The 25,561-nt window shown below is 49.7% G+C and overlaps 2 protein-coding genes across 2 annotated transcripts; one reads left to right on the top strand and one right to left on the bottom strand.

Annotated features, from left to right (window-relative positions):
* The first annotated feature begins 178 nt into the window (after window positions 1–178).
* Window positions 179–11,955, top strand: LOC120821476 (serine/threonine-protein kinase 26). The gene is made up of 12 exons (XM_040180034.2): window positions 179–584; window positions 6,261–6,329; window positions 6,464–6,625; window positions 6,744–6,800; window positions 6,893–7,001; window positions 7,199–7,356; window positions 8,676–8,861; window positions 9,261–9,403; window positions 9,540–9,639; window positions 9,732–9,794; window positions 9,944–10,071; window positions 10,201–11,955. The coding sequence occupies exons 1-12, from the start codon at window positions 564–566 to the stop codon at window positions 10,214–10,216; spliced, it is 1,212 nt and encodes a 403-aa protein (XP_040035968.2). The 5' UTR covers window positions 179–563; the 3' UTR covers window positions 10,217–11,955.
* Window positions 11,956–11,960: 5 nt separating this feature from the next.
* LOC120821472 (FERM domain-containing protein 7) lies at window positions 11,961–18,669 on the bottom strand. Its single transcript, XM_040180029.2, has 12 exons — window positions 18,390–18,669; window positions 16,309–16,413; window positions 16,188–16,230; window positions 15,954–16,032; window positions 15,743–15,840; window positions 15,436–15,550; window positions 15,014–15,161; window positions 14,839–14,934; window positions 14,586–14,749; window positions 14,325–14,393; window positions 14,139–14,214; window positions 11,961–13,983 (listed from the first exon to the last, which is right to left on the bottom strand). Exons 1-12 carry the CDS (start codon window positions 18,516–18,518, stop codon window positions 12,757–12,759), a joined length of 2,349 nt encoding a protein of 782 aa, XP_040035963.2. The 5' UTR covers window positions 18,519–18,669; the 3' UTR covers window positions 11,961–12,756.
* Window positions 18,670–25,561: the final 6,892 nt, after the last annotated feature.

The following is a 25,561-nucleotide window of genomic DNA, read 5'->3' as shown; positions in this document are numbered from 1 at the left end:
AAAAACAAACAAACAAGAGCAGCAGCATCATGATAATGATAAAATGTCAAGAATAAAAATAAAAACGAGTGCACAGTAACTAAGTATACTCAGAAAAGTATATTTGGAGAGCATTATTATGACTATCTTTTGTACTATATTGTATAAATCTCTTTCAGCATTGAGGCACAAGGTGGCAGTAGACCTCCTGGTGTCCGGAGCTGACATTTACGCACTTTCTGGCTCCTCCCCTGAAGGAGGCAGCCCTCGTCATCGTTTGCTCAACACTTCTTCGTGTGTTTCTTTCTCAGACTCTCACAGGTCGAGGAGGCACTTTGTTCCTTTTTCTTTTACTGCAAAACAAACACCGCCCTTTTTTTTTTTAAACCCCCCCTCGGATACCCCGCGTGCGCTTTCGTCGTCGAAGTAAAACCTTTTTTTGGGGGGGGAGGGGGGGGTATTATTTTGTACTCAGTTAGAAGGGGAGGTAGACGGAACGCACTAAGGAGAAGGAGGAGGAGGAGGAGAAGTAGGAGAGGAGCAGCCCGACCTGGAGGAGCAGAAGGTCGGCCCTCGGAGTCGCCATGGAGGTCCCCGGGATGCAGGTGAGCGGACTCAGGTGCTCGGGCCGGACCGGGCCGGACCGAGTCGGGCGGAGGTTCCGGAAGTGGAGCCGCGAGGTGTTTTCAGCGGAGGAGCTTTGATGAGCGACTCGTTGGAGAAGCTCGTTATGTAACATGTGGCGCTGGTGTACTAATACTCCTTAAGGTACTGCAAGCGCGACTCCAATACTACAAACAGGGGGCTCTCTCGTGTTAACCTCTGTGGAAAAGTACTCCAGTCTAAGTACATAGTGTGGTACTCCTGAAGTACTTCGAATATTGCAAACCGAGCTTACGGCTGGTAACGTTTGTAAATGCCTCTTTAATACTCCTAAAAGTACTTCACACGTGACATTAGTACTCTAAACTGAGTTCATGTTGACATGAAGTTGTATTACTACTGCTAAAGTTACTTCACGTGACTTTAATGCTGTATACTACTAATTTGTCCCTTAATGGATGCCATGGAAATGAATGGGTGTGAATGGGTGAGTGATACATGCAGTATTATTGGGAGTAGTGCGTGTACATTCATAAAGGCTCGTTTGTTCTCCATGTTGTTCACGCTGACGTCACACACATAAAACGTGCGCGCGTGCGTGCGTGTGCGTGAGATCTGGTTGTGTTTTCGGGCTGATTTCACAGCTGCGCCTCCTTTACCTGATGCTCCTCTACTCACCTTCACGTCCATTATTCACCGTGGTTTCACTCTGGGCCCCCAGGCCCCGCCCCCGGCCCAGGCCCCGCCCCCCGGGCCTCCCCGTCAGGCCGGCTCTCAGGTGTGTCTACCTGTGGGACCTGCCGGCGTCGTACGCCAGGTGGGCGAGGCGGTGCTGGTGTCGAAAGGCTTGTTAAGCGCACGCACGCACGCAGATACCACAGATACAAATACAAATATAAATATTTATGTGTGATTCCGGCGCCGTCGGTGTCGTTTCCACGGCGACGCGGTTATTAGGAATAACGCGTTTCTTGTTCACCGCGCCCGTCCCGGTGCGGCTCCTCGGGGTTTCCCACGGTGTAATTTAAAGTCGAACCGACACCCACGGCCGCCGCGCCTGGAACCAAACGCCCGGCGGCGAGAAGCTGATTCGACTTTCGTCAACATTCCGCCCCGATTAAGACAGCCGGAGAGGTCCGGGTGTCCTGTGGTTCTAGCACGTGGGGGGGGGGGTCCGCTGTGTGGGACGTGATGAAGACGTCCTGTGGGGGTTCTTAACAAGTTCTGGACCTCTTAGAACGTCGGCGCCTCCCCCATAAATATGCGCCGGGTTCCTGTTTTGTTGCTGCCCAGCGTTTAAAGGTCAAAGTGCTGTTTAGGTTTTTTTTTAACAGAATTGGTCCAAATGGGCGTGTTGGTTTTATTATAGCAGCTCTTCTAAAAGGCCTCATTTTTATTTCCCACCAACATCAATGTTCTGCTCACTGTGACGTCGCTGTAAAGCATCAGAAACACACGTGTCGTCCCCTTCAAGTCGTTTCTGTCTGTGTTTTTGCGTAATATTGTATATTTGTTGACTTCATGAATATTTACTGGCTGGTGTCAGGAAGTTAAAGGCTCACAATCCCTTCCTCGTTTTCTGTTATTCAAGTTTCTGCACTTAATGAACACAACGTGGAAAACGCTCAGAACGAGTCCTCGCCTCCTTACTGCCGCTTATCGCCTGGCTCTTTTATTGCCCCCCCGCGGTGGTGCGAGTGCTGTTTTTAAGTTTCTGGGAAACGGGTGTGAGCTGAAACGCTCACCAGAGGTTTTCTTCTCGCTCTTCTCTCTGTATTTGAGCAGCTTTGGGATCGAGTCTTCTGGCTCCGATTTCATGACCGCGTACTGCAGATACATACTGTTGTTGTTTTTTCTGTAGTAGTTGCTCAACCTGCGCCCCCCCCCCCCCCCCCCCCCCCCCGCGGGTTCCTGAGGAGAAGCGGTTTGTTGGGTTTTCGCCTCCGGCGACGAGTCCGTTTAATCACAGCGTGTTCACATTCCTGTTTGTGTACATTTTCCAACTGGAGCTCACAGGCTGTTTTTATTCATCGTGATTTAACTCGTGCTAAGCTAAGCGGCGTCATATCTCGGTTAGACGCCCGTTTAGCGCGTCGCCTCTCGCTGTGCACCAGTGTAAAGCAGGAAACGCGCGCCGAGGTTTTTTTCCCGCCCGGCGACGGCTCAAAGGTCGTTTCTGCGAACGCGCGTTTGTACTTCCTGCCGCAGCAGCTGTGACCTTTGACCTCCCTCCGGTTGGATATTTGGACACCACTCGAAAACATGGATCCGTCTCTCTCACTTAATCACTCAGAGTTTCCACAGACTCGGCCAACAGTTTGCGCGTTGCCTTCACTGACCTCTGGAACTCGGCTCTTCTCTCCTTCTCAATCTTTGTAGCTTTTAATTACATCCTCCAAGAGAAAGAAAAATCTGCAATATTGGAACACTTTCATAAAAAAATATCCTTACATACATTTAATTAGCTTAAGGAATAAACGACATACTAATCGGTGGAGCTGCTTGCAGGAATATATTGATGATAATGTTCCATCAAGGTGCAAATGGGCTTTATTGTAATATGAAACGGAAGCTTCCTGCTCCTCCTCGGGGAGATCTGAGGGCTCATCAGAAGATCCGTGACCTCTGTTGACCTCCAGGCCGCTCCGGTAAACATTAAGGACAAACGTCTTCTGCTAACATCTGGGTCGTGCTCTTGGTTGCGTAACTCTGCGATTAGAGATTCCCAGACTGCGCGTCCAACAGAGGACGTATTCATTATGAGAGCTTCAGTGAAACATTGACCCCCTCGAGGGAACAAACGCAGAAGCGATCAACAAACAATGACTGAGGGAAGGTCGAACCTCTGGGCTTCACCTGTGTGGCTTTTAACGCGTCAAATGTTTCCTCATATTCAAGCTGTTTCGGTGTAAAATGATTTCCAGTCGGGCGGATCAGAGTAAATGCAGCTGCTTCTTTCATATAACCGTGTAGAATATTAATTTGGATTAAGCCCATAAACTGATGTTTACGATGTAACTGAGGTAATAAAGTCGTTTCCCTCATAGACCTCTATGGTCTTTAAAGTTCAAGGACTATTAGTTGTGTATCTATTAGAATAAAGTCTGTTTCTGTTGTGATGATGATGATGATGATGACTTCCTCATCGGGCCGAGTGGGGGGGTGGGGGGGGGGGGTCTGTTTCCCCCAGCAGCAAAACGCAAAGGGAAGAAAGTGGCGTTTCTCGGTGGAGATGTGATGCTCCTCATAATGGTGCAAACGCCTGGTTTCTTTTCATCGAGCGTCCCGACGGCTCAACCAGGAAGCTGCCTCACAAAACATGTTGGCTATTTTTTTTCTATCCAAACTATTGTGACCCTGGAGTAAAGTTCACCGTCTGAACCCGGTGAGTCTCTGTCCTCCCTTTTTTATGTTCCTCACTGGAGTTTGTTGGTTGTCGTTTTGTCCGCGGCGAGCTCGTCTGTCTCGTTTGTGAGTTTTTTTTGTTTTTGCTCTTTGCTCCTCCGTCGTCTCTCAGCGAGCCGAAGGTTTCGCCACACAGTAACCGCTGTGTTTGCCGACTGGGTGTGGCGACTCTGTGGGCACCGCGTGTGCGTGCGCGTGCGTGTCCGTGTGCGCGTGTGCTTCTTTTTTTAGCGGGGAGGGAAGCCGAACAGCATCAGAGGAACATCACACGCGTCTGTGGGTGTTTATCAACGGTTCATCTAAAACACTTCCTGGGAGAACAAAACCGCTGTGTGTGGCATACGTAGTTAGACATGCGTGTGCGTGTGCGTGTGTGCGCGCTGGACTAATAACTCAGCTTCAATAAGCAGATGTTAAACATTTACAGAAAGAGGGAACACACAGACTTTTTACTTCCAGCAGAAGCTTCTCCGATTTGATGTCACGTGACTGTTGGTCTCAGACTGAGACGCGTTCAAGCGCCGCCGGAAGGCCGAGCGCCCTCCGATAGCGGTGGTCTCTGCTTCCTGTGGCGGAGATGAGCGGAGTAGTTCGGTTCTCACTTTCCTTTCTGCAAATAAACGAGGCGCGGACACGGAGCGCGCTCCCCAGAGGACCAACCCTCCGCCACGTGAGCGACCTCGTGACCTCTCCCCTGCCGCCGAGGCGGGACGCAGCGTTCCCCGTTTCATTCAGTGGTTGTTAAAGCTGGTTGAGCTGAAACGTGACGGAACATGTTTCAAAGTGTGTGTGTGTGTGTGTGTGTGTGTGTGTGTGTGTGTGTGTGTGTGTGTGTGCGGTGACAGCATTGTGTGTGTGCGGTGACAGCATTGTGTGTGTGCGGTGACAGCATTGTGTGTGTGTGTGTGTGTGTGGTGACAGCATTGTGTGTGTGTGTGTGGTGACAGCATTGTGTGTGTGTGTGTGTGTGTGTGTGTGTGCGGTGACAGCATTGTGTGTGTGTGTGTGGTGACAGCATTGTGTGTGTGTGTGTGTGTGTGTGTGTGTGTGCGGTGACAGCATTGTGTGTGTGTGTCGCTGGTAAAGTGGACTTTTTTCTGGTGAACTTGTCATTAAATATTATTTCCATATTCTACTTGATGAGCTACGTTCTGTCATGTAAATATTTTTGGAACTATGTAAATATAAAGATTGATCATCTGTTACCCTCCTCTCCTCCTCTCCTCTCCTCCTCTGTTACCCTCCTCTCCTCCTCTGTTACCCTCCTCTCCTCCTCCTCCTCCTCTGTTACCCTCCTCTCCTCCTCCTCCTCCTCTGTTACCCTCCTCTCCTCCTCCTCCTCCTCTGTTACCCTCCTCTCCTCTCCTCCTCTGTTACCCTCCTCTCCTCCTCTTCCTCTCCTCCTCCTCTGTTACCCTCCTCTCCTCCTCTTCCTCTCCTCCTCCTCCTCCTCCTCTGTTACCCTCCTCTCCTCCTTTCCTCCCCTCCTCCTCTGTTACCCTCCTCTCCTCCTCTTCCTCTCCTCCTCCTCTGTTACCATCCTCTCCTCCTCCTCCTCCTCTGTTACCCTCCTCTCCTCCTCCTCCCCGTTACCCTCCTCTCCTCCTCCTCTGTTACCCTCCTCTCCTCCTCCTCCTCTGTTACCCTCCTCTCCTCCTCCTCCTCTGTTACCCTCCTCTCCTCCTCCTCCTCCTGTTACTCTCCTCTCCTCCTCCTCCCCGTTACCCTCCTCTCCTCCTCCTCCTCTGTTACCCTCCTCTCCTCCTCCTCCTCTGTTACCCTCCTCTCCTCCTCCTCTGTTACCCTCCTCTCCTCCTCCTCTGTTACTCTCCTCTCCTCCTCCTCCCTCTGTTACCCTTCTCTCCTCCTCCTCCCCCTGTTACCCTCGTCTCCTCCTCCTCCCTCTGTTACCCTCGTCTCCTCCTCCTCCTCTGTTACCCTCCTCTCCTCCTCCTCCTCTGTTACCCTCCTCTCCTCCTCCTCCTCTGTTACCCTCCTCTCCTCCTCCTCCTCTGTTACCCTCCTCTCCTCCTCCTCCTCTGTTACCCTCCTCTCCTCCTCCTCTCCTCCTCCCCCTGTTACCCTCCTCTCCTCCTCCTTCTCTGTTACCCTTCTCTCCTCCTCCTTCTCTGTTACCCTCCTCTCCTCTTCCTCTGTTACTCTCCTCTCCTCTCCTCCCCCTGTTACCCTCTCCTCCTCCCCCTCCTCTCCTCTCCTCTCCTCCTCCTCCCCTCCTCTGTTACCCTCCTCTCCTCCTCCCTTGCTCCTCTCAGAGTTCTCAGATCGATCCGGAGGAGTTGTTCACTAAGTTGGATCGTATTGGAAAAGGGTCTTTTGGGGAGGTGAGTCTCCCACTTCACATTTCAGTTGATTGTCAGAATCTTTACTGTATTTCTGAGCGATTGTTCCCTTCACTCCTTCATCATTTCTCTTCATCATCCTCCTCTTCTCTCCCCCCCCCCCCCCCCCCCCGCAGGTGTTCAAAGGCATCGATAACCGCTCTCAGAGCGTTGTGGCCATAAAGACGATCGACCTGGAGGAGGCGGAGGACGAGATCGAGGACATCCAGCAGGAGATCACGGTGCTGAGTCAGTGCGACAGCCCCTACATCACCAAGTACTTCGGCTCCTATCTGAAGGTACTACAAGCAGTATTACCTGTACAAGTACTGGATCAAAAGCAGTGAATCAAAGTTACGTTAATGTGTGTGTATGAAGTGTAGGTGACACCTCTGATTGTCTATGAATCTCCTTCAGGGAAGCAAACTATGGATCATTATGGAATATCTGGGAGGAGGTTCAGCGCTCGACTTGGTGAGTCTTTGTTCAACGTTTGATCCAATTCACTTAAAACAAGAAGGGCGATGAAATGAAACCAACCGCCGTGTCTTTGTGTGCGTGTGCAGCTCCGGGCGGGTCCGTTCGATGAGTCGCAGATCGCCACCATGCTGAAGGAGATCCTGAAGGGTCTGGACTACCTGCACTCTGAGAAGAAGATCCACAGAGACATCAAAGGTACGACGCACGACAAATACACGCATTAATTTCCCTTATATTTACCACTGCTGATACTCATTCATTTGTATCGTATAAATATGATCAAATGTATAATCGAATCATTTAGAAGTAACTAGAAACGACGGTTTGGAAGCGAGTCGAACGTGTGAGTGATGGAGGGGGTTTGTGTGTGTGTGTGTGTGGATGCGGCGCAGCGGCCAACGTGCTGCTGTCGGAGCACGGGCAGGTGAAGCTGGCCGACTTCGGGGTGGCGGGTCAGCTGACGGACACGCAGATCAAGAGGGAGACCTTCGTGGGAACGCCGTTCTGGATGGCGCCCGAGGTCATCCAGCAGTCTGCCTACGACTCCAAGGTGAGCCCCACCCCTCTCTTCTGAACATATGCATTATTTATTTATTACAATGTGTCTTATGTTGGTCCATGAAGTCCCCGTTGTGTACTCGATGGTCTCCTGGAGGTATTGGTGAAGTACTTTGAAGTAGCAGTAGAAGTGTTTCGTTGGCAGTAAACGAACCCTCGTGGTCGGCGACGCTGATCCGGCTTCTCTTTATGGTCTTGCGTCGTTCCGCTGCCGCCGATTCCGCCGCGCCGTGTGTTTGCATGTCGCCGTGGCGACCGCAGTCGTTTGCATCGCCTCCCTTCGCCGTCGGTCAGAGTAAACGCACACTTTCGCCGGTTGTTTGAGGGGACAAATAAAAGCTTATTTGGGAGATTCCCCCAACGTGTCCGAGCGCTCAGCGCTGCACCTGCCGCCCTCAGACGCACAAAGAGCCGGAGGGCGGGTCACATGGTCGCAGGTGATCCCTCAGCAACAAAGCAAACAAACCAAGCAACAAGGCCACGCCCCATACGCCGCCCGCTTTGTCTTTTGTTTGCGTCATTACGAGTTTGTGGTTCAACGTGTTTGTGTGTGTGTGTGTGTGTGTGTGTGCGTGTGTGTGTGCATGCTCTTCATTCACGTCAAATTGTTGCTTTCATCTTTAATTGTTTCCACTATTGTGCGTAAATGGTTGTTTGGTCTGTTTTGGATGAAGTTGTGTTGTTAATCGACACATCAGGAGCAGCTTCACTTTTTACTCGACTGCCGTATTACGACAGTTAAAGGATTACGACAATTAGCCGTTAAGGGTGTGTGTGTGTGTGTGTGTGTGTGTGTGTGTGTGTTCTCTTGCTACTCACTGCCATATGTTCAGTGTGTAACAGTAATGGAGCCGGCAGAGTTAACAGTCAACAGTGACCGAGCGTCCCGCCGTAATGTGACCCCGGCGCGCGTGTGTGTGTGTGTGTGTGTGTGTGTTACCTGGGCTGCCACATGGTTATTAGAGCAGGTTGAAACCATATGACATTCAACCTGTGTGTGTTGTTGGCATAAGGTTGTGTGTGTGTGCGCCTAAAAACCTCACAACCTTCCTCCACCAAACACCTGCGTGTGTGTGTGTGTGTGTGTGTGTGTGTGTTTGCATTCACTGCTCCATTAGGAATAAACTTGTGTGCGTCTTTAAACTGTCTTTTTTTGCCGTTGCACAATGAGAAGCGTCTCTGATGTTTTGAAATAGGACGTGTATTACGTCGGGACTCCTCCCCCTTCTGGTGCGAGCTCCGCCCCCCCCACCTCTCACAAAGGAAGCGTCTGTCCGTAGTAACCGTGTGCTCTTCCCTCCGTCCCCGCAGGCCGACATCTGGTCGCTGGGCATCACGGCCATCGAGCTCGCCAAGGGCGAACCGCCCAACTCGGACATGCACCCCATGCGGGTGCTGTTCCACATCCCCAAGTCTCCGCCGCCGACGCTGAGCGGCGATTTCTCCAAGAGCTTCAAGGAGTTCACTGAGGCGTGCCTCAACAAGGACCCCACCTTCGTAAGCGCTCCACCTTCACGCCACCCTCTCATTGTGTGCAGACCGAGCTGAAGCGCCGTGCTGCACACATTCACTGTGCACAGAATCCTTTCCTCTGGTGCGCTGACCAGACTTTAAGGCAGGAAATGTTCTAAATGTCTGTTTAAAACAAAGCACAGTTCTCTAATGTTAAATGAGATGCAGAGCTATGACGCCTTTTTATCACTGCAACTCTGTTCTGGTAGACGTTGTCCTTCATTCTGGTCTGAGAGGTTCTTGGTGAGAGGAGGAGGTGTGGAAGCCCGGCGCCCCCTGGTGGACGGAAAGCTCCTCTCATCCAAGCACACGAACCACTGAAAGAACTTCAAACTGAGGGAGACTCTTTTTCTCCCCCTCCCCCCCCCCCCCCCCCCCCCGCAGCGTCCAACAGCCAAAGAGCTCCTCAAGCACAAGTTCATCGTCAAACACTGTAAGAAGACGTCCTACCTCAGCGAGTTGATTGACAGGTACCGGCGGTGGAAGGAGGAGGGGCACAGCGGCAGCAGCTCGGACGACTCTGACGGGTATTTTACCTTCTCCTCGTTTCCACCGGCTGATTTTACTCTGTTTCTTTCTGTTTTGTGTCCACATGAACATCAATGCAGTTCTAAGTGTGTCTTTTTCTGTGTGTGTTTGTGCGTCTGCGTGTGTGTATATCAGTGAGTCAAGTAACAAGGAGAACAGCGACTCCCCCGAGTGGTCTTTCACCACCGTCCGTAAGAAGAAGCCGGCGGAGGGAAGGAAGGTCCTCAATGGAACGGTCAGTTGTGTGTGTGTGTGTGTGTGTGTGTGTGTGTGTGTGTCTCCTACTTTACATTCTGACTCACACCTCGTTTCTCCTCATCTGTGCAGAGTCAAGATCATCTGAGTAAATCTGCCAGTCTGGCGACCGTCATCTCTCCTGTCTTCACTGAGGTCAGTGCGCGCACACACGCACACAGACACACACACACATTTTTTTAGCTCAGTAATTCGTAGTGGAAAAGAGTTAAAATAGCGTTTTTGTGCGGACGTGGACTTCGAGTGAATGAGCGCTTGGTGACGATGTTCTTGTTCTCTGGCAGCTGAAGCAGCAGCACAAGGAGCACTCCGAGCAACGGCTGGCCATCGAGGAGCTCGAACGCAACATCCGATTGGCTGAGGAGGTTTGCCCCGGCATCACGGACAGGATGGTCACTCACATCATCGCCAGGTACCACGAGTCCGTCCTTCCCGCTTCCGTCTGCGTTTCATTCGCTGTGTTGTGTGTTTGCATCCGAACATCGCTGACGTGTCGGTGCTCCTCCTCCTGCTCCTCCTCCTCCTCCTCCTCTGCACGCAGATTCTCCACCAACTGAGGGAGGCCGGCGGGTTTCGGAGATGCAGGAAGTGAACGTTCATGTGAAGAGAGACTGTGTCTCCGTAGGGGGTCGCTATGGAAACGGAGGAGATTTGCTGTGCGATGTCTCCTTGCTGTACACACAACAAACACACACACACACACACACACACACACTACTAATGTAATATATACACTAGATATTATACATACATATATATTTACTGCTGCAGGTTTAAGACCGTTTTCTCCCCCATGTTGAATTCCAAATTTGCTGTCTTCTTTTAATCGGCTGCTCTAGTTTTGAAAAGACAATCTTCAAGTTTTCAGTTGGATTTGTGGTTTCGTTTCTTCTTTTTAGGTCCATGAACTTCTCTTTTTTTATTTTGGGTCTGACTCAATGCAAATTTCAGTCGCTCACTGGGAGTTTAAACCTCCTTCAGATTACCATCATGTGCCTGGATTATTTATGCACACGGTCGTTTTAGTGCATTTTGCAGAGAAGCCGTCCACTCGCAGTGGTTTAGTTTTCTTGTCGCAGCTCGTCTTGACTTTGTAGAAGTTTATGTTTGTCCGATAGCACTTGAGACACATTATATGCCAATATTACATATTTTTTGTTGTCTTCAGTGATTCTTTAAATTACGGTTCCCTCATCCCAGAACTCAGTTGATGTCCAACGAAACTCTCCAGGGTTTAATTTGGTGATTATTTTACAGCCCTGGAAATCGTAGCTGCTTTTAGAGATCTGATCCACCAGTGGACCGAGTTTTAGCTCCAGTGATCTGGTAATTATTTGAACATCCGAGGTGAGTGTTTCCCTTGAAGTGACTGAATCTTTCATTTCAAGTTTCTAAACAAGTCAGTTTTAAGAACTCTGATTCATTATTGGACGCTAGCTGCTGGCTAACGAGTAGCTGCTGGCTAACGAGTAGCTGCTGGCTAACTGTTTTCAAACAAACTACTTGCATTCATCGATATAAACGTTTCAATTGCGCAAGTTTCAAATTGATCGTTTTGGACACACTTTTTTGAAGCTACCTTACGAGCTAGTAGCTTTCCGATAAGTAAGCTAGGTAGCCAGCTATCTGTCGCTAAGCTGTTAGCAAAGTAAGTAGCTGAATAAAAATATCAATGGTTTTATTCTTTGAGAAGTAATTGTTGGTTAAAATTAAATTCTGGGATGTTCAAAACGTGTCTTGTTGGGAAATGATTTCATTGAAAATAAAAGGAAAAAGGAATATTTTCAATCTGAAAGTAACAAACGGCAACAAAGGTCTTTCTTTTTTGATGCATCGAGTTTGGGCTGAAAGTCGATTCTTAACAAAACGCTTGATGTGTAACGTTGTTTTTGATACCTTGGAAAGCAGCACGAAGGGAACTGCAATCAAAGATATTACTGATAGTTTGTACCAAAGACACTATAAGACTTGGTCATTGTATATTTTTGTCTTTTTATATATCATAAGGGATGTGAAAATGCTTGTTGAGGGGGAAATGTAAATTCAAATTTTTTTTTTTTTGTAGAGGGTCTTTAGAGTTTTATGAATAAATATTTAAGTTTGATTGAGAAACAAGTTGTTTTTTTTGTATTTATCTCAATGAAAGTTTTCATGTCAATTTTAGAAATGTTGTGTATAATAGTCGATTGACCTTTTTTGCTTGTGTGATTCTAAACAAAAGGATAAAACCTTATTGCTTTGTGGGGAGATACTCAACAAATAAATGATCATATGATAAATTGTATATCAATATAAACATGATCCCGTGCCTTTAATCCTTTATTAGGGCTTTAAACCAAGAAAACGTTCACAATTCACAAGAACCATTCATTTAAATAACAAACACATGCCCAGCTACACACGTCATCCAATAACACCCACACGCCAGACTTCATTACAAAGACCACTTATTATTATTAAAAATGCACTTTCTTGAAATCTGCCTTGAAATAAAAAAAACTTTAACTTTAAAAATTTACTTTCTTTAGGAGAAATTATTATGTTCTGCCAAATGTAGTAAATTATGGTATTTTCAAAGTCAGTTGTACAAAAATCGGCAAAACAAACGTGTACATTTGAGAAATAATGCCTCGCATACGGCTGAGGATGGTCTGTAACGAATGCTTCAACAACATAGAAAACCGAAATCCTTATAAATAAACGACGGCCCTGCTGGTTGTGTTCATATGAGACATCGTGCCTGGTAGCGCCTAGCTAGCGTTAGCTAACAGAGTCAACCAAGCAGAATTTCAAAATTCTCCTTTTTTATGAGTGAAATATCTCACTGAGCCGAAGCAGCGTATAATATCTAGTGATCTGATGGCTGTTTATCAAAGTGAAACCAAAGCTAACGAGCGGTTTGACCCGTACGCGCTAGTCCGCGTTCAATGAATAATCCTCGTTTTGTTAGTCAGTCGCTACTAAAGAAACTGAGGTTTTCAGTAAAAACAAAGGCAATAACCGTACATGACACATTTCTCTGGCTCACATAACCAATGTCTCTTTAGTCTGCTCCTTTTCAGTGTGATCATGAACCTTTTGGGGCTTTTTACTTCCTCTACAGAGTGACCTCGGTGACCTTTGCGGGACCTTTCGTCCCTTCTCCCGACCCCATCTTCCCTTTATTATCATCTTCGCCCGCCTGGTCTCTTTTTCCTCTCTCCTTTGCCGCTCTATACTCCTCCTCTTCCTCCTCTTCCTCCTCGTCCAGTTGAAGGCTCCCGGAGGAGAACCTCATCCTGGCGAGTCCGGCGGGCCGTACCACTCTACCGAGCTGGGGGGGTGGGCAGTAGTACGGATAGAAGACCTCCGGGTCAGAGTCACTGTAGCTCCCCGAGGCCCCTCCGATCGCGTGAAGCGAGGCGGGTCGATTGGGCAGAGGGGAGGAGTTTAGCGGGAGGTAGGTGGGCCTGGAGGGGCGCGTCAGGTGGGGGTAGTACCCGAGGGGGCGGAACTCGGAGGCGGGGTCGAAGGCGGGGTTGGAACTCCTCGACAGGTGAAACTTCACGTCGGCTTGGTTGGCCGCGCGGCGCGGCAGCCCGGGGAGGAAGTTGGAGTCGTCGCTGTAATGTCCCGCCTCCGTGCGGCCATCGCCCAATAGCCTCGCCCTGTTGCCCCCCGGCAGGTAAACCCGAGCCAGTCCCGGCCCGGGGGGGTGGCGCAGGTTCCACCCGGCAGGCGAGAGCGACGGCGAGTGGCGGCCACCCGTCGGGTAGAAGGGCGGCTGCGGCGGCCCGTCTGCGTTAAAATACTCCCGCCGCCTCGCCTGCGGGAGGCGCTCCAGGGAGGAGACGGTGACGTAGTCCGACAGGTACGGGTGGCGGTTGAGAGGCGAGGACCCGGCCCAGGGGAACGTCGGGAGGACGGGGCGATACCGATAGGCCGGGCTGTTCGGGTAGAGGAGCACCAGCTGCTGGCCGGCGTCCGGATGCGGCTGGGGGTTGGGCCGACGCCGCGAGCGGTTTCCGTAGACGCCGGCCAGCCTCTGGGCTTGGCGCTGCACCCCGATCTGTCCCACCCTCAGCTCCTCCATCACGGAGGTGGAGGCTGACCTCGTCTTGGGCGAGGGGGTGGGGGACGGGTGAGGAGAGGGAGAGAGGGGGGTAACTTGGGCCAGGGGGCGGGTCCTGTGGGGGACCTCGACGGACGATTGGCTGCGCTTAGCCCAGCCCCCTGCTCTGACGTCGGCGTCGTCCACGCCGCGGTGACGTGCGTCCACCTCATCTTCGCTGCGGACCGCCAGGACGTGGCCCGGCCGGGTGAACAGGCGGGAGTGCTCGTAAATCTGAGGAGGTGAGAAGCACAAACATCAGACAAAATGTTACTTTGATCTTCACGATGTTCTGTTTCGACGACGAGACCCAAAGATACTAAAATGTGAATAAATACTATGACATAAAGCATCAGATGCGTGTTTGCGTGAGCGGCGGTTGTCCTCACCTGCTTGGAGACGTCCGTGAGGAGGTCGGGGGAGGAGCGGCACTGTCGGGGATCGTAGTCGCACTGACGGCGAGTCCTGGATGAAGAGCGAGGGGACAAAGAGACGCGTGAGACGGAACGAGGAGACTTAAGACGACACCCTGGGACTCCAGCTCAATCAGAGCAGCCTGAGGAACTTGTTCTCACCTCTCAAAGTTGGAGGGCTTCTTCTCCCCGGACCCCATGCACTCCAGCAGCTGCTTCTGTGTGCGTCCGCTGACGCACAAACAAAAGGAAAAATCATCATCATCAGTCAAGTACTGAACCTGAGACATTTTTGAGGGACTTTATTCTTAAAGTACTGTATTTGTGTACTTTTGACCTCACTACATTCATCTAATATTCGCAGATCATGAAATGAAAATATGACCACGAATCCCAGCTCCACTTTTCAGGTCCCAGGAGCACCTGTATCTGAAGCTGGAGCCTCTGCAGGACAGCAGCGTCCTGGGCGCCGTCTCGGGCTCCTCGGACAGCCTGAAGAAGGCGTGGTACTCCACGCACGTCTTCCAGAAGCACTTGCACACGTCTCGGCTGGCCATGGAAAACTCCAGCGTGTCCTTGCAGGACGCCTGCGCGCACAAACGCACCGCCGTCAGTAGGCGCCCGTGCACGCGCACGGATGGTCACGCGAGTGTGCGTGTGAGTGGTGCGCGCTCACCCCGACTTTGTCGTGCAGTTTGATGAGGAAGTGTTTGCGCTTGAAGCTCAGCTTGCGGATCTTGGCCCAGCTGAACGTGTTGATTTTGGTGTTTCCCTGAGAGCGGGAACAAAAAAAACCCCGCATCAGCATCAAGCCCCGCTGCGGCTTTGGGTTCCAGACCCGGACCACTGACCTGAAAGACCAGGACCCCCGAGTGCGTGACGGACAGGTTGATCCTCATGCCCTCCCCGTCGTGAGCGCGGTGAGGCCTGATGCCGTACATGTCCAGCTTCCTCGCCACCTCCAGCAGCTGAATGTCGGACTCTCCCGGGGACGCGCCTCTGCGGGGGACGCGTGTTTTTATTAACCATCACACTTTTACAGGTCGAAGCGATTTGTCAATCAGCGTGTAGCCCCGCCCTAAATCTGACTCCAAATGGACCATCATTCACTAACATCAGGCTGTCTTGAAGACAGAAACTAGAGATTGAGCCCACGGACTCAATGTTTACTGAGGGAATCAATCAAGAGAGAAGTCGTCTTCTCATAGACCTCTATGGGACCGGAGGAGTCGCCCCCCGGTGGACATTGGAGAGAAGGCAGGAGAGTTTGTACCTGTGCTTCCTGTGAAACTTGGTGATCTTGTGGTCCAGGTATTCCTGGTTGGGGACGTACTGCTTCATCTCTAAATGCTGACTGTCCATCTCGTCGTCGTAGTCGCCTAGCTCTGCTGCAACACACAAACACACACACATTTACATTTAAAAAAAATATTTGCATCCTATTCTTGACTTAAAATTAGCCACCACAAGTAAATCTTCTGCCTAGAACACAAGAATAATGCACTGAAAGGTGGTTACATTGAAAGCATTGTTTGATCAGAGAGAGGTGTGATGTCGTCCATTGACGACGTAATGCCTACACTGCAGTATGTGAGAGACCAGCAGGGCGGCGCTGTTGTCGTTGCAGGTCAGACTGCCGTTGGACAGGTCCTGCTTTATCTGTAAGGCAAAAAGATACCTACACACACACACACAAACACACACACGTTGAGACGATGTGTGGACCCCATCAGTCGACCAATGGGTCCTCTCGTGGATCTATAACATCAATGGCTCAGAGGACCTCGTTACCTGGTGAGGCCTCTCTTCAGCTGTCCAGGATCGGGTGGGAAGAACTTCACTATGAACCGGAAGAAGAGATCGCTGGTGTCTGACCACGGAGACAGGAAGTGGAAGCAAAGAATCACAGCTAAACTTACGACGAGATAAAAGTTTAGTTACTGCGGTAACGAGTAAGTCCGCGGTGACTCCTCGTTAGCCGCGATTAGCTCGCCCCCACACGGGCCAGACCCTTTGGAAACTCACATTTGATCTGCTTGGCCAGCGGCTTCAGCAGCTCCAACCAAACCTACGAGCAGCAGCACACAGTTACACCACCCGTCTCCTCCACCAGAAGTATCTTTACGCTTGCGTGTGTGTTTCTCACGTAGTTTCCTCCCTGGTGTCGGAACTCCAGTCCGAAGTACTCTTTCTCCAGCAGCTTCAGGTGGCCGCACACTTTGTTGAAGAAGTCGCCTCCAAGAACCTTTTGCTGGGAGAGACGATTAAAAGATCAAAGGTGGAAATCTTTTTACTGTTACATGCATTAATGTTTTCTTATTCCTTTTTTCCTCCCTTTAGTTTCCTACTCTTCTGTCCTCGTTCCCTTCGTTTTCCCCCTCGTTGCATCACAAGGTATTTTTATTTATTTTCATCAGCGTTTAGCGGCCCGGTGGGGGGTCGGCCGAGCATCCTCCATTAACCTGTCATGAGTCGGAGGAAGAGGAGGGACGGAGCAGCTGTGAGCGATTATAAAGGGAACACGGGCCCAACCGATGATTACTGGAAACAAATGGCCGCCCACGGGACGACGCAGCAGTTCTCTCCAGAAGAGGAGCGAGCAACCGATCGAGGGGAGAGCGATCTGCTGATGTTATTAGGTGCAACTAATGAACAGGAAGTGACCATAACTAGACTGAGGAGGACATAGAAACGTCTCTCTGTCAATAAGCGTCCCCTGCTTTATGGTCTGTTTGACGCTAAATGGACCATAATTCACTAAATGAACATCATGTTGTGTTGAAGAAGACTTGAAACTAGAGACTGAGACCATAAACTCATGTTTACAACGTTTACTGAGGGAATAAATCAAGAGAGAAGTGGAGTCATTTCCTCATAGACGTCTATGGGAGCAGAGGAGTCGCCCCCTGCTGGTCACCACAGAGAAGTAGAGTCATTTCCTCATAGACGTCTATGGGAGCAGAGGAGTCGCCCCCTGCTGGTCACTACAGAGAAGTAGAGTCATTTCCTCATAGACGTCTATGGGAGCAGAGGAGTCGCCCCCTGCTGGTCACTACAGAGAAGTAGAGTCATTTCCTCAGACGTCTATGGGAGCAGAGGAGTCGCCCCCTGCTGGTCACTACAGAGAAGTAGAGTCATTTCCTCATAGACGTCTATGGGAGCAGAGGAGTCGCCCCCTGCTGGTCACTACAGAGAAGTAGAGTCATTTCCTCATAGACGTCTATGGGAGCAGAGGAGTCGCCCCCTGCTGGTCACTACAGAGAAGTAGTCATTTCCTCATAGACGTCTATGGGAGCAGAGGAGTCGCCCCCTGCTGGTCACTACACAGAATGCAGGTTAGATTTTTAGATGTTTTGAAAATTGTTTGAATTTGACACAACTTTAGTTTGCTTCAATACATTCAAAAGAACCACTTGGTTGAGTTTTCCCCCGTAGAATAAATGGAACCCCCCCCCCCCCCGTCCTTTCATTCGTCTCTCCTCCTCTTAAGATGCCACTAATGACCCGGCACACAGACGGAGAACGCACACGCACACACACACACACACACACACACACACACACACACACACACACACACACACAATGCGTTAGCCCCCCCGAAGGCGCCGTGTTGGAAGTGGAGGAGCACATGACGCTTCATAGACAGCAGTGTTTACGTCTCACCTGCACGTCACACAGATGTTCCGTAGCCGGGGGAAACATCTGGAGCTTTGTGTTTTTCTGATTACGTCTATTTTCAGGTTGATAAATAGAACGAGGCGGATTCTTTGAGTCCATTGTAAGTCCGTCTGGATCTGTTTAACTTACCAGAATGATAATTAATAAATATTATCCCCCCCAGAGGTTAGTAGGTCACAACTTTTACTTGTACTGTTCTTTCATGGTAATAAAACTCATTTAAACACATTAGCAGTTTAAAGTGACACAACTATAAATCCCATATTTTACTAGTTAATTAAAGCACCAGTGGGGAAACTGTTTTACTGAATTCCACTCGGTGGAAATGACCAAAGTAAATGTTCTAATTTTCGAAATATACCAAAGTAAATGTGCACAGCTCTGGCACAAAAATACCATCAGTAAAAGTACACAATATGTAGAATAAGGTGTATTACCGGATAGATGTGTTCATCATGACTAAATGACATCCCATCATGCATCAGTGGAGTGATATCAACAATAAAGATGAAGAAAGAAGTCATACATCTCCACAGACTCGCTCACCTCCACCTCGAACGTGCGCTCGCTGTCGTCCAGGAAGACCACGCGCAGCCGGAGCTTCGTCCCCTTGGAGACGCGGGACCTGGTCGCGAGGCTGCCGAGCCTCCCGGTGCGCCGGCTGCGGTCCCCCATCCCTCCCGGTGCGGCTCAGGAGGGGTCGCGCGCCCCGGACTCCATCCGGACGGAAAGTCCAAAAAGTCCGAGCGGCAGCCGCGACGGCTTCACGCGCTGCGCTTCGCCCGCATCTCCATCCTCCGCGTCATCCCCACCACCTCCATCCTCCTCCTCCTCTTCCTCATCTTCATCCTCCTCTCCGGGGGTCCGTGCACGTCACTTTACTACAGTACTGCAGCGGGGGGAGTACCGAGTACTACCGAGTACTACAGTACTGCATTAACAATAAACATGTTTTATGTTGTTTAGACTATTCTTCTTCTTCTTGTTTTACACTTTGTGGAGTGAGTACATTAAAACATTATATTGAACATTTTTGCTTTTGTATTTTTTACTTGTTACAAATGGTGCAGCTTTTTATATTTGACAATGTACAAAAATATATTTGTTTCAGAGCTGAATATTTACCGCAAACATCCAAAGAAAGATGACAAATAGATTATTAGTGTTATTATTAGTTTTATCTGAATCTTTGCATTGAGTCTAATGAGATTTATGCTTTCTTCTTGTGCATTGTGTGTTAGGATCACAGAGATGTGGGATGTGTGTGTGTGTGTGTGTGTGTGTGTGTGTGTGTCCTCCTTGGGAATAATATGAATTTCATGGTGGCTGGATGCTTTTAGAGGAGTGACCCGTCCTAAAGTAGGCTAGTAGTGCAATGCCTCCAGCACGGGCCGACCACTCAATGTGTGTGTGTGTGTGTGTGTGTGTGTGTGTGTGTGTGCGTAAAATGGTAGTCCAGGCATTTCCCTTCTTCCTTTGTCTGCTGCTGTGACTGACACACAAGCACACACACCTACATGTGACATCACGACAGCTGTTGGAGTCGATCAGATGGACCTGGATGGACTGTGAAAGTGTTAGAAGGGTTCCCTTCTGTGACAGCTTCCAGCATATAAAGTGCAGGCATGAGTACAATAGACAGAAGTATATCTGTCTATTGTACAGGACAGACGGTAATATGAATATAAGGTTCATCTTACAAATGTGATAAAACGAAGAAAAAGCTCCATTAAAGTAAAGTACCAGAGTGAACGCAGCTTATTTCCACCAGCGACACACAACTCATTCACCAATGGAAGACATTGTCCTGAAGTGCTTTATGGGTAATTAACTCACCCCACCCTCCCCCATCACCCTGTGTGACTCCCCCGTCACTATTGTGGATTCCTTCCGTTTCCTGGGCTCCATCATCACCCAGGACCTCAAGTGGGAGCTGAACATCAGCTCCATCACCAAGAAGGATCAGCAGAGGTTGTTCTTCCTGAGGCAGCTGAAGAAACTCAACCTGCCAAAGACGATGATGGTCCACTTCTACACGGCCATCATGGAGTCCATCTTCTGCTCCTCCATCAGCGTCTGGTACGCTGCAGCCACAGCCAAGGACAAGGGCAGGCTGCAGCGTGTCCTCCGCTCTGCAGAGAGGGTGATCGGCTGCAATCCCATTTTAAACATGTTTAACTTTAACGTTTATTCCTTTATTTTAAACTAACCCATAGCTTCACACTACTAACCCATAGCCTTACACTACTAACCCATTATTTTATTCCTTGTGCACTGCTGTCTTGTCGTCCATTGTCGTACTGTCTGCTGTTACGCTCCAACCGCCAAGTCACATTCCTTGTATGTCTGATATTATGGCAATAAATGTTTCCTGATTCCTGATCAAAAGATACAATATTTATCTAAACATATTCATCAATATCAGCTTTATTTGTTAAATACGTTTATTAATATAATTTATTGTACTTACTACAGAAATATAAAACAGTGGAATGCTTAAAAATGACATTATAAATATTTTTGTCTTCTATAGATCCGATTGGCTGGATCATTATTATCACCTTCAGACCACTAGATGGAGATAAAGACCTGAGGATCATCCAGAGCAGCTGATAGAAGAGCACCTACACACACACACACACACACACACACACACACACACACACATTTACACACATGGCCAGTAAACATGAGTAGATATTTTGATACTGTAATGTGAACCTCTCCGTCTCTACTCACCATCTGCCACACACACACACACACACAAACACACGTGCACGCACACACACACACACACACACACACACACACACACACACGTGCACGCACACACACACATGCCCCCCCCCCACACGCATACACACTTTTCATTTTTCCATCCCTTGTCTCCAGTTCCCTCCTTCTGTCTCTCCTCACCGTCTCACTTTCTCTGTCTGTCTCACACACACACACACACACACACACACAGACACACACACAGACACACACCTACGGTGCCTGACACAGTAGCATCTGGCGTCTTTCTGCTGCCGCCTCCCTCCTGAGACTCCTATGATGCGTCCTCCTCTGAACTTGCAGCTTCTCACCTGCAGAGCTCGTGTGATCCACCTGCTTTTATTAAAAGGCTTATTTTGTCATTCAGCTAAACCTTGAATTCATGCCAGAATTGAAACTTTAAAACGTCTTTCATCCGCTGCTGAAAACTTCCATTTTATTTTAGCTGATGGAATAAGGAACAAAAATACAATTTTCTTACCACACTTTAAGTTTATGGAAAGCTCGAAATGAATGTTTTTTCACTGTAAAACAGGTCAAAAAAAGAGGTGAAGACAGAAAATACTGACTAATAATCATAACGAAGCTCCATAACATCTGGTGGAGACTAACGTCGTGTGTGACGACCTAAGCTACCCAAGCTAAGCTCAAAGAACCGATTCTTTAATATTTTGATGTGCATGTGACGAGGCCCTGCGATTGGCGGGCGACCAATCCGGGACCCCGTCTCTCGCCCGGAGTGACCCCGGCCCCCCGGCGACCCTGTATGAAGGATAAGACGAGCCTGCATTGTTTTCTGCCTTTGGTAAGACTTGTTTTCACCCACATGTTGGATGTCTGGAGGAACTTTTTTTGCCAATTTTTTTTTCTCAAGGGGCCGGACTTAACAAAGGGCCCATGAGCACAAAAAGTGTAGGATCATCTCGTCAAGTAGCATGCATCGCCTCTTGAGGTGCAGTCAGTGTCCTGCCGCCTGTTGAAATACGGCGACCTTTGACTCGGGGAACTCAGACCACATCCCCACATTGACGTCCGTCCCCCTGGAGGGAAACATCCAACATGGCAGCGTGCGCACAGATCCTGGCCGTCCTACAAAGCGAAGCAAAGGAAGACGAGGAAGAGGGACGGATGTGGAAAAGGGGGGAGTTCACACACACACACACGCACACACACACACACACACACACACACACAGTGAGTACTGATGAAAGATACGCTGGAAAAAGCTGCAGAGAACAGAGCCCGACAGGTGGAAACCATTAACCGCCGCATGGAAAGTCAAACAGCACTGTGCGTGCAGGTGTGTGTGTGTCTGTGTGCGTGCAGGTGTGTGTGCGTGCAGGTGTGTGTGTGTGCAGGTGTGTGTGTGTCTGTGTGCGTGTGTGTCGTTGTGCGTGCAGGTTTCTGTGTGCGTGCAGGTGTGTGTGTGTGTGCGTGCAGGTGTGTGTGTGTGTGTGCAGATGTGTGTGTGTGTGTGCAGGTCTGCGTGTGTCTGTGTGCGTGCAGGTGTGCGCGTGTCTGTTTGTACGTGCAGGTGTGTGTGTGTGCGTGCAGGTGTGTGTGTGTGTGTCTGGGTGTGCGTGTGTGTGTGTGCGTGCAAGTGTGTGTGTGTGTGCAGGTGTGTGTGTGTCTGTGTGTGTGTGCGTGCAGGTGTGTGTGTGCGTGCAGGTGTGTGTGTGTGTGCAGATGTGTGTGTGTGTACAGGTCTGCGTGTGTCTGTGTGCGTGCAGGTGTGCGCGTGTCTGTTTGTATGTGCAGGTGTGTGTGTGTCTGGGTGTGCGTGCAGGTGTGCGTGTGTGTGCGTGCAAGTGTGTGTGTGCGTGTGTGTGTGTGCGTGCAGGTGTGCGTGCAAGTGTGTGTGTGCGTGCAGGTGTGTGTGTGTCTTTGTGTGCGTGCAGGTGTGTGTGTGTCTGTGCGTGCGTGCAGGTGTGCGTATGTCTGTGTGCATGCAGGTGTGTCTGTGTGTGTCTGTGTGTGCGTGCAGGTGTGTGTGTGCGTCTGTGTGTGCGTGCAGGTGTGCGCATGTCTGTGTGCATGCAGGTGTGTCTGTGTGTGTCTGTGTGTGCGTGCAGGTGTGTGTGTGCGTCTGTGTGTGCGTGCAGGTGACAATCACAGGAAACCATTTAAAGCTGACGTATCACCTGAGACACTCTGTGCCCCCCCCGCCGCAATTCACAAAACTCCACCCACCGGCTGCACCCCGCAGCTCAAAACAAACCCCCCTTTGAAGCTCTTGTCCCATTACATTTGTATTTTTTTAAATGTATCTGATTTAATATTGACGTTTTGTAAAAGAACAGTTTTTTTTGCGTGTTAATCTCTTCATCTTGATTAATGTGACAGAGGAGAAAGTTGTTGGTTCCGACGTCATTTGGAGGGAAGTTATGAAATAAAGAAGCAGGAGGCCGTTCACACAGATGAAATCTGAGGGTCTTGATGGATTAATGTCTCGCTGCGCAGATAATTCAACCAGGATGTTTTCTGTCCCCATTTTTGATGATTTTAATGCGTCTCCGTGACAGCCGGCTTCGTCAAGCAGCGTTTACTCTTTGGGCGAGAAGACGTTTTTATAAATCAGAGGGCGAGTCGCCCCCTGGTGGCCACTACAGGGAATGCATGATACTTTGTTTTTGACCGACCAAGAAACACTTTCAGTGTAAAATATGAGTTGATGAATGAAAGAATGTGATGACTCATTGGAAATAACCCCGTGAGACTTCCTCAGTTTTCCTCCCCCCCCCCCCCGTCTGGGTGATGGATGACCTCCTCGGAGGGGCTTCCTGTGCCGTTTGGGAAGTCGTTAGGGCCGAGCTGGATTCCTTTTTTTCGAACATATGTGTGATTTGTGTGGCATCGGCGGTCGGACTGGATGACGGGGAGAAGGTGAAGTGAACTAGGAAGCAGCGCTGTGCTTCTTGGCTCATTGGTCTGATGGTAACGATGGGAAAAGGGAAAGAAAGTTGATGACGGAGATCTTATCAGCTGGGAAAAACCAGACTCTCAGGGGTTGTTTTAGTTCCGTCATTTTCTCTCCTTCTTTCTTCTCTCCATTTCTTTTTCTCCCTCATTCCTCCTCATGTCGTCCTCCTTTCCTTCTCCCTTTTTCATCTTTCAGTTTCGTCTTTTTCTCTTGTCTTTCCTCTCCTTCTTTCTCCCCTGATTTCATTCATTCTGGCTCCTTGTCCTCCTTCCCTTCTTTGTCTGGCATCCCTCCCTCTTTTTTCTCCCCCCCTCCTCCTTCCCTCCACCACACTGGTGACGGAGCGGAGCCTCGCTGGCTAATCACCTGCTTCGAGCACGACTCTATTTCAAACCTCGCTGTCGGCCTTGAGCGGCCCACAAACACACACACACAAACACACACACACACACACACACACAGGTGAAGATGACGGTGATGAAGGTGCACAGGCCGGTTCTCCTCCGCTGTGTGGCACTGATCTCCTGATCCCAGATGTCTTCCCCTCTGCGTGATCACGGCGATCGATGTCCGATCGATGCTTTATCACCGCGTTGGTTCTGACGGGAGTATTTGAACTCCGGGACACACACACACACACACACACACACACACACACACACACACACACACACACACACACGCTCGTGGTCCGCAGAGGAAGAATCCCACTCACTTTGGTTTCATTCCTTTCCTTTCTTTTCCTTTTTGAGTCTTTCTTCCTTGTGTTCCTCCATCTCCGTCTCCTGCTTTCCAAAAAAAACGAAAAAAAACGACGCTCCCATTAGCGTTAGCATGCTAACGCGCTACGGTGAATGTGGATCCGCCTTCATTCCTTCCTGTTCGCTGAGGTGCCTTCGCACAGCCTCACGGAGCAGAGCTCAACGTTACGTGTTAACGTGACGTACTAAAGCAACGTCACAAAGTAACAATGTATCGCACCTAAGTAATGTAACAAAGTAATGTAACAAAGTAATGTAACATAACATTAAAGTAACACTTAAGTAAGAACTGGGACAAACGTAAGAAGCTCACGGTTAAACACAGTTAACATTGGAGGCATTGACACTGCGTAACAACGTTCCTGTTTTCCCGCGTTTGTTCCACGTCACTAAAACAACAGTTTACTGCCTCAGTTGGTCGGGTTGGGATGAAGCGCCGTTGGTTAGCATGTTTAGCTAACGTCACGATGCGCCGTGATTCACAGGTTTTACGTCCGAGGCAGCGGTTTGGTCTTTAGGAAAGCCGAGAGAAGGGAAACGCGTGATGAACGGAAGGAGGAGGTGAAAGAGAAACCGTAGACGAAGGCTCTCGATCACACAAAGTCCTCTTTTATCTCGTGCAACAGGCGGGGGAGGAAAATGAGACGAGCGTTTTTATGTCTGAGAGGGCAAAGCAGAAAAAGGGATTTGTCTCCAAATGCAGCTGTGGCAACAGGCTGTGTGTGTGTGTGTGTGTGTGTGTGTGTGTGTGTGTGTGCGTGTGGTTCAATGAGATACTGAAACAGAGACGTCCTCGTGTCTGTTCTCGACTGATGAGAGCTGAAAATAGGATTTGTCTTTGAAACAGAGGACGGCTGTAAGCCAGTTAGGACGAGAGAAGAGCCCATTTCACACCCGCCGAGCGGAAGCCGCCGCGTTGACGCTTCGCTTTGACAATTAGGGGGATTAAGAGGTGCAGATTTAACGCCGGTGTTTCTCCACGCTGCTGGAAGAGGAAGGAACGTGGAAAGGGCGGCCTGGTGTTGGTGGAGGAAGCGTTCAGAACATTAGGCTCAGTGAAAGTACTGCTGGCGATGTTAGACAAAGAACCACCAACACAACATCCACACATCTGGAGATACGAGGTTTGACCTGCGGAGGTGAGAGAACTCAATGTGGGAGGGTCTCTTCTCACCAGGGTCCCTTTAGAAAAGCTCGCATTCTACTGCAGGGTGAGACAGTCTGGCCTTTAGGTTCCTGGTTCTGGTTCTCCTGGGCCCGCC

This window comes from Gasterosteus aculeatus, chromosome 7 (assembly GCF_964276395.1).
Source record: "Gasterosteus aculeatus chromosome 7, fGasAcu3.hap1.1, whole genome shotgun sequence".
Taxonomy (NCBI): Eukaryota; Metazoa; Chordata; class Actinopteri; order Perciformes; family Gasterosteidae; genus Gasterosteus; species Gasterosteus aculeatus.
The sequence above is the reverse complement of the archived record's forward strand: the minus strand, read 5'-3'. Positions and strand labels throughout refer to the sequence as shown.